Below are 8,855 nucleotides of genomic sequence, written 5' to 3'. Positions count from 1 at the left end.
TTATTGAATGTTATTTTCTTTCAAAGACAAAACAGTTTTTATTACCTCTGCGTGGTGAGTTAGATGGCCCCTGCAAAGCCCGCCAGGCTGTCCGTCACAGACTCATCTAAGCCTCACCAGCATCACTTGTCAAATCCTCCTGCAGCCACATCTGTGGTGTGAAGCAGGATGGCTCTTATTTCTGAAGCTGAGTCAGATTCTCAGGTTGATATCAGTCCAGCTGTTCAGACATTCACACACTGTTTTCACAGCTTCTTGACAAAATTAAAAAGTATGTACAGGAACAGTTCCTCAGCTTCAGCTTCAGTTAAGATGAATTCTTGCCTGGAGATAAAACTGGTTTTCACAGTTACACTGTGTATGATTTAGCTTTAAAAAGGAAACTAGCACAGTTCCTAATGTCTGCTGATCAAGATATGGTTTTAAACTCACCTATTGAGACTTTTAAGCTGTTGTCAGCCAAATAGTGACATCATTACTGCACATCATCTTAGTGCAATTTAGAAATATATAAGATCTGAGAGCAGCTCAGTATCTTGTTCAGCATAGACACGCTTCAACACCTAAACACTGCCATAGCTGTGACCCAATGTTTAATCACACTTTTCTCAGTATTCCCTCAGTTTTCCTGCTTTTCAATGAGGGTCAACACCTGAATGGCATCAATGTATTGACAGATCATTGACTATTCAAAGCAAGGTAATGACTTAAAACAAAAACACACCACAAACTGAACTGACTGAAAACCTAATTCATGACAACCTTTTTGCCACTGAACATGTTTTCACTTAACATGTTTTTTTCCACAGACAGAGGTACCAGTGTAAAAGATGTGCACAATTTTGGATGGACTAGACATTTCCAGAACTGCAGATGGCAATGAAAACTGTTGTTAGGGATGCTGCTAAATCACAACAATCCGAGAAAAATACACAATGAAGTTCTACATTAAAAAAAAACTAAAATGTAGAAATATTGTTACTGTGATTATTTTAAATAATAAAAAAAATTTCATTATGCACCAGATTATTTTCTACTGCTGAAACAAAATTGCTAGTGATAGCAATTTATATCGGCTATTATTTTATAATATAATATAATTATTATTCCAGCATCAGATAAACAGTAGAACAGATGTTTTATTACTAATTTGAGAGAGAGAGAGAGAGAGAGAGAGAGAGAGAGAGAGAGAGAGAGAGAGATAGACACTGTTTCTATTTTGTAATTATGTCTTGATTATTATTGTGTTCATTGTTTATTGTTATTTACCAAGTCAAATTCCTTGTATGTGTAACTATACTTGTCAATAAACAGTTCTAATTCTGAGTACAATTTGTATTTCCAACGCAAAGATGTTGTGATGTGTAACTTTGACTCAAAACCCGCCTCGCGAGACGGGTTGAAGACCCGCGTGCAGCGGCAGTTGCTCATCTCTTCGCCCCTAAACAATCTTTGTTCTCCTTTTATGCAAATCGTCGTCGGTATCCGGAAATTACCAATCCCGTGATGTCAAGGGGAGTGCTGCTAGCGTAGCATCGGAATGAGTAAAGTGCCTTTCTCGAGTTGCTCTTAAAACTTTTTCCAGCGGTGACTGTCAGCTAACAGTTCAGCACTGTTGTGGTCTACCGACATGGGGTTTCCGGGGTGGAAGGCTGTCGGAGGATGTATCCTTCCGCACGGACGTTAAAGGAGATGAAGCCTCTCTTAGGACCTAACGGGATGCCTTTCGGTTCGTCTCTCCGGAGCCCGTGGTGAGATTTATGAGCCGCACAGGCTAGCGTTCTTCTTTTACAAGCTACATTACGGGGAGTTATGGCGCGGTTGGTGTTGGAGCAACTGTCAGATTTCGGGGACTATACTGGCGGTAAAGAGCTGACTGAGATCCTTAAACTGACTAGTAACGAGCTCACAAGCAGCCTGTCAAACGTTCGCCTGAGCCCCGACGGACGTCATGTTCATGTCATCCTCCGCGAGCCTCAGATCGGTCTCGTGACTTTGGACAAGTATGAAAGACCCCATCTTGCCCAGAACCAGAAGAAGCTGGATTTGCGGTTGACACGCGCCGTGCCCATCGTGGATGTTTTGTATTTGGATCAGAACAGTGGCAGGGACGCGGCAGCCGTGGCGGTGGTTTACGAGAATGGAAAAACCGAGTTTTGGAGATTCCAGGAGTGCAAAGCTGGCTGGCATCTCCTGCAAACGTCGAATTTGTGCAACAGCCCCAGTGCGAGAGTGGTGTCCGTCTGTGCCTGCTCCAACCTCATCATCTGGTGTGAGGAGAGGCCGCCCTCAGAGAGCACCCCTGCCCTCAGCTCCCCGAGGAACAAGTTGAGGTACTGTGTTTGCAGACGTCACTTCGAGGTGGAGGAGGGGGCCGTCAGCCTGGGGGGAGTGAAAATCGCCCTCCACAACAATCCTAAATTCACCGTGGTCAGCTCTGGTGAATTTGTACACCTCCTTCCTGATGTGGAGGTGAAGCCTCTGACGAGCACCTCCAAGTGTTTTCTCTCCTGGTCCCCTCGCCACGATTCCTTCACAGTCAGCACCACGTGTAAAAGCGCCCCCCTAAAAAGGCTTTCAGCCCAGGAGTCTGACCTAAAGAGGATGGTGACGGACTGTTTGGGATATTTATCGACTCTTGAACCACCTGAGATCTACGACTTCTCCCCCACGGCCTGTGGAGGCCTGCTGCTGCTGCTCAGCACGGGGTGGGTGTGTCTTCTGCAGGACGACGGGATGCTGCGGCAGGTGTACAAACTGGCAGACGGCTGCTTGGTGACACGTGGCGCTCACACCAGCCTCTGCATGTACCAGGACACGGTAGCGGTGCAGATGGGGCGAGACCTGCACCTGATAGACGTGAACTGTGGCAGAGAGCTGGAAACGGTGACGCTGAAGAAAGAGGGGTTGTTGTACGTGAATCGGGCTGACAGGCGTGCACCTCACCTGCTCTCAGAAACCGGCCTTTTTGTGGTTGTGAACAGGGAGACGGACTCCAGAGATGGCGGCTCTGCGCTGAAGCCGCCTGGTCTCGGTGCAGTGGAGAGTATCCATTCAGGAGCCCTCCTGGTAGAGGCCGTCTTCGAGGAGGCCTGTAAATACTACCAGCAGAGGAGCCTGAGCAGCACCCAGCTCACCGTGGACGCGCTGAAGAAAGGAGGTCGATTCCAGGCTCCCATCTCTTTAGCGTCCATCCTCAGGAACTACCTCAGCGCGGGGCCGAGGCAGAAAGGAGCAGAGCCGCCCCAGAACGGGGGAGGTGGATGTACGGCAGGACAAGACAAGCTCACGGGCTCTCTGGAGTCCGAGCTCCGGGCTCTGGTCTCTCTGGAGGAGGTGAAGGGGAGTCTAGTGAGGGGGAATAGCAATGAGGTGGTGGCGGTGTGCGAGAGTCTGGTTGAGAAAGAAGTAGCCAGGCTGCTCTCGGCCTCGGAGCTGGATAAAGACGCTCTGCTTTACCTCAACTCCATCTTCAGCAGCTTCCCCGGCCAGTTGTGGAGAGCAGCGCAGGCCGCCCTCCAGCTGCACTGCGACGGGGACGGCTCTCTGTCCAGCAGGGCTCCCCCGGACGTGTGGAAAACTGTCCTCAGTCCCTCTGCGACACCCAGCAGCAGCCTCCCTGTCGCAAACGGCGGACCAAAACACAACCACAGCCTCAAAGGTGATAACGGCGCCAACTGTAAAGCCAAACCTACAAGCGCCACCCCCCCAGCTGCCCTGCCTGTGTTCGAGCTCCTCTGCCACTCGGCCTTCCACTTCCAGCCCAGCTGGTTGCCCCGGTTCCTGGAGCTCGCCCAGCAGCAGCAGGGCTCAGCCGGCCTGTGCCTCAGCCTGGCCTCCTCCTCCTCCTCCCCCTCCTCCTCCTCCTCCTCCTCCTGGGGCTTCTCCGTCGGGAGAGGAGGGGAGGGCAGGGAGAACAACGCGCCGCTCTACAAACGGGCCCTGTGCGTCTTGTCCAGCCTGGCCCCGGACAGAGACAGACGGCAGGACTTCGAGGTGGAGCTGCTGCTGGTCAGCGGGCGGCCTAACGCCATCCTGCAGGCGTTGAGGATCCTCATGGCCAAGCAGCAGTGGGAGCGGGTCACCCAGGTGGCCCAGAAGTTCTGCAAGCAGAGTCCGCTGCTCAACAAGGAGATCTTCAACACTCTGCTGTGCGAGGTGATTCAGCACAGAGACCTGGACCCCTATTTGGAGCTGCTGTGGGCGCTGTGCCCAGAGGAACTCACTGTGACCACCATTCTCAACTTGGTGCTGAAAAACCTCCCCTCCCCTAACACCCCCTCCCCCTCCTCCTCCTCCTCCTCCTCCTTCTCCATGTCCACTGAAACCTCCACGTCCCCCGCTCCCTTTGCAGACTCCCACAGCAGCCAGTTGACCATCGGGCTGTTGAAACCTCTGCTGAGAAAAGTCCTTCAGCGGGAGACCAAGCCGAGTCAGCGCTATGCGGACATCCTCCAGTCCCCATCGTTCCCTCCTCCTGCGCCTCCTCGCCAGCCTGCGGAGCAGCCCAGGTCTGTCTCGGAACCAAGCGCCGGCTCGTCTCTCGGCGTCGACATCGCCCCGGCTCCTCTCGCAGAAACCCCCGAACAGCAGTCGTCCACGCACACGACTGTCCCAAGAGCCAGGGCGGCACTGCCTGCTCACCCGGTCTGATTCCCACGGACACGAACACTCAACGTGAAAAAGAAAGACCTGTCTCGTAAAAACAATCCGCACATAATCCGACCAAACTTTGAAGCAGTGTGTGTTGACAATCAAATTAACAGAATAATACCAATATGTTACAGGTAATATCAGTGTAATGCAGTTAATTGTGACGTTTGATGGTGTTTTTAAAAAGTGTGACTACTAAAAACTGTGAAATGACTACTCATTTTAAGTCTTAATGTGTGTGTATATACTGTGTCTGCAATGTTATTTATCTCTTAAGCCTGAACTGCACGTGGATGAGAATGCTATATTGCATAGCCTTACATTGAATAAGCTTAGTCTTTATCAAAACACCATCAATAAATTATAATATATTGTGTTCGTCTGCTCGGTCTAAAACAAAGCCACTAACTCCCATTTTTTGGGGGGATTTATCGAATGAGTGTGTACAGTTATTTTTCGTTTAAAGTAGCTTGTGTGTGCTAATTGTAGCCGAGCAAAGCTGCCTTTCAGTTGTTCATGCAGCGGGTAATCCACTGAGACAGGCTGGCCTTTGTGTGTGAATGTTTGTTTTAAGTGTGGACTGGTTTAGGAGGAGGGTAGGGGGGTCCAAGGTTCCTCTATTGACTTCTGGTTTTGTACTTAACATATCATAAGTGCTCAAACATTAACCTGGTTTCGATGTAGCCTCTGTAAACCAAACGCAAACCGCTCGGCCTTTCCGGCTTGTGCTTTCATTTTGTCTCTCTCGACTCCATCTTGTCCCCTCTGCTCCCTTCGCAGCCCAACTCACGGGACATTCCAGACGTGATAGCCAGTCAAAGCGACTCACAGTTTGACTCTAAATTCAATTTTTGGAGGTAATTGTGTTAGGATTGGAGTGCGGGTCTGCTGCTTGCACAAGGTCACGTACGTCTTCCTTCATGGCCCCGGTGAGGGTCATGCTATGAGAGGCGTTAGGTCCTCTGTCTGTTAGTTTTCTCCATGCTCTGGAGCGGATTGCACTTTTACATCACCCCAGTCAGTATTGTTTGTACCACGCATCTGTTCAAAGGAATGTTTTCCCATTTAGTGCTCTAAACAAAAGTATATTTAAGTGCCTATAGTATGTTGACGCCTTGTTAATGGTTGTGCAGTCTTGTTTTAATCAAAGGAAACAACAAACAAAATGTTATTTATTTTGTCCCAATCTTTTGAGGACTACTAAAACTCTTTGCCCTGCGTGGGTGAGACCCTCGTATGAATTCTCTGAAATGTTGAATGACAATCAGACTCCAAAAAAAAGCTGCAGAACAATCAGTTGAGAGTGCCTTTCACAGCGCTGCTATTCATTTACAGCGCAGTGTCACATTCCTGCTGGGTCTCCTCAGCATCTCTCATATTCTGGAGAAAGAACTGGAGTTAGATCAGACGATCGCAACTCTTGGCCTCTACTGTCAAAAGCTTCTTTCTTTTTTTTTATGACATTTTAATTTCAATGTGAAACCTGCTGATGTCTTACTCTGGTCTGACTGTACTAATTGGTGTCATTCCGAGCTTTGTGCACTTGAATCTGTAGGACTGACTGCGGTGCCGTGGGTTTCGCTGTGTACCAGCTCGTCTGAGAGTCTCTGGGGACCGACTGCCCCAGACCGGCCGCTCAGCCTGACGCCCTCACATGTTGAATGTTTGTTTGCCACAAAACTTATTTCTGTTAATAAGAATTCTTCCTGGAACTCTGTTTACTTTTGGTGACGCTTTCCCTTAAGCTTTATTTGAGAAAAAAAAGAAAATGTATTGAAGTATTTATGAACCGATGCTGTATGCTATTAAACTGTACATAAAACGTATGTTTGCTGTCCGGAGTTTTTCATATTCAGTCGCTTGTTCTGCAATAAATACGAAGCTTGTTGTATTCACGTTTTGATTGCACTCTGGCAGCTTTTGAAAGTTTGTTGAGGTGTTTTAGATTGCGTTCCAGACAGCCAATTAACTACACGCATCTGTCAAACTACATTCTCACCTACCTGCCGCGTCCCTGCTCCCACAGTTTTGCTTTAGTTCAGTTTGTTCAGCTCAATCAGCATATTCCATTCACAACACCGCACATCAACAGGTCTAGTTAACAGATCACATGCTATTATATCTGAAACAACTAACATGTCAAGGTCAATATGCTCTTAATGTTTGTTTACAGCTTATTCAGTCTAACCAGAAACGCTGTCTGTTGATATAAAAGCTTAGCCATGTCTTGTACACACAACCATTCATTCACATGATCCACTGCCCCCATTTCTGAGTTTCACCATATCCCTGCCATGGACAAATCCACTTACAGCTGCAGTGTGTGTGTGTGTGTGTGTGTGTGTGTGTGTGTGTGTGTGTGTGTGTGATCTAGTGGAATGAAACTCAAATGTTTCCATGGTCAGGGCCTAAAAGAGGAATGTGCAGTCGTTACCCATTAAGCTTCTAACTAACTAACTGAAAACAAAGGCGGAGGTAGGATACAAAGTGCATGTGTGTGTGTGGTTGCTGGTTCTCGCAGCAAATAGGCAGGTTCCACATGGAACTGTGAAGGGATATGATCACAGGAGTGGTATAAGTGGAGGGTAGTGACTCATGTATCTCCAGTGGAGGCTGCACAGGGTAATAAGAGGCTCAGTCCTCCCAAAAGGGCAGAGGGCTGCAGAAACGGTCATAACCTGATACCTAACAGCCCTCAGCTAATCCCTCTATTTTCCTCCCTCTATATTCTTTTGCTTTCACTTCGTGTCACACATTTCTCTCTTCAGGTTGAGTTTCTCTGGATCTCATATTACAAGGGTGTGAGTCACGCTGGCGCTGTAATGTCATTGATTCACTTGTTCTAATTATAGATGCATGCTGTAGACACTAATGAAGCTGAACAGATGCTGGCTGGCTCTACCTGTTCCTTTGTCTTCTGCTTGTCTCTGAACACTTGACTATATGCTACAGAGCTGCAATGAAAGGATAACTACTAATATTTGAATCATTTATATTAATGGAGCTCTTGGGCTAGAGTCAATTTATTTTTCACACATGTCGGAATTGCCTGCAGAAAGGCAACACGGTTGCTTTGAGGGTGGTGATACTTCTTATACATTATAGTCCTATTTTTGTGTTCCAGTGACTGGACTATAAATGAGCCTACGGATCATTGGCCTATTACATTTGTACTTGAGCATACAAATGAAATCACAGCCTTTGATCCAAATGCTGTGATTTCATTTGTACATTGATTGGCTGAAGGTGTCACGCTTGCAGAGCCAGCGACCAGGTAGGCTGATGTGTGTAATGAACGTGGTAAGTTGCCTGGAGGCTGGACAGGGGCAGAGCTAGAGATAATAAGCTGGCGGCCTGTGTGCCGGAAAGACAGGCAGAACCTCTCCGGTCCAGACGGGGCGGAGCCACACTGGAGGACTGGAACCCCTCTGGAGGCTGGCGTCGAGACTTCATATCAGAATAATTGGCTGCTACCAGGAAGTCTGGCACCATCAGGGGACAGACTTCTGGACCGGGTTGCAGGAGGTCAGGGATGGACTTTGGCAACTGGAAGTCAGCCAGAGCATCAACAAGGGCAGCTGACTGGCAAAAGCCCTCTGGAACACGGCTGTCGGTAAGACCAGTGGAGGGCTGAACAGGAACAGGAAGATCATGCTTCCCAGCTGTGAACAAGTGTCGGCCGGGCCCCTATAGGACACATGGAGCAGGTGTCAGCCAGACCCCCAACATAGGAACTTGGGTGTAGACCAACAGTTATGGCATCACCATAACTTCAACCAGGGACTCTGCTCCACTCACCATACACTCACAAGTTCTTCTTCAAAAAGAATGTCCGCTGAGTCCATGTTGGTTCATCCCGTTGATTGGAGAGCAGGCATCGGAGGAAGGACCCAAAAGCAGACCGGGCAGGCAGATGTGAGCAGTAAATGATTCAATCAAGAACTTAAAAATCAGAATCTCCAATCGCCCGCAGGTAACAGGCAAACAAAACTCAGTGTGGAAGGATGAACAGACAAAGAACAAAGGGACAGAGGTGTTATTATTAGGGGAAAAGTGGGATCAGGTGAGCCGGAGGTCCGGTGACTACAGGGCTGAAAAGAAACAGGCGACACTAATCAGGGGCAGGACAGACTATCAAAAAAAGGCAAGAACACACAAAGGCAAGGAAGTAAAACCTGGCACAGGACACATGAGGCAGTAAA

General features: G+C 48.4%; 1 protein-coding gene across 1 annotated transcript; it reads left to right on the top strand.

The window, feature by feature from the left end:
• The first annotated feature begins 1,787 nt into the window (after positions 1-1,787).
• Positions 1,788-6,425, top strand: hps6 (HPS6 biogenesis of lysosomal organelles complex 2 subunit 3). The gene has a single exon (XM_079169137.1). It carries the CDS (start codon positions 1,813-1,815, stop codon positions 4,651-4,653), a length of 2,841 nt encoding a protein of 946 aa, XP_079025263.1. The 5' UTR covers positions 1,788-1,812; the 3' UTR covers positions 4,654-6,425.
• Positions 6,426-8,855: the final 2,430 nt, after the last annotated feature.

Source organism: Pholis gunnellus (genome assembly GCF_910591455.1).
Source record: "Pholis gunnellus genome assembly, chromosome: 11".
Taxonomy (NCBI): Eukaryota; Metazoa; Chordata; class Actinopteri; order Perciformes; family Pholidae; genus Pholis; species Pholis gunnellus.
Note: the sequence above shows the minus strand (reverse complement) of the source record. Positions and strands in the feature narration are given on the sequence as shown.

Coding starts and splice junctions, on each gene's coding strand:
- hps6 (XM_079169137.1), top strand. CDS start 1,813: ATGGCGCGGTTGGTGTTGGAGCAACTGTCAGATTTCGGGGACTATACT.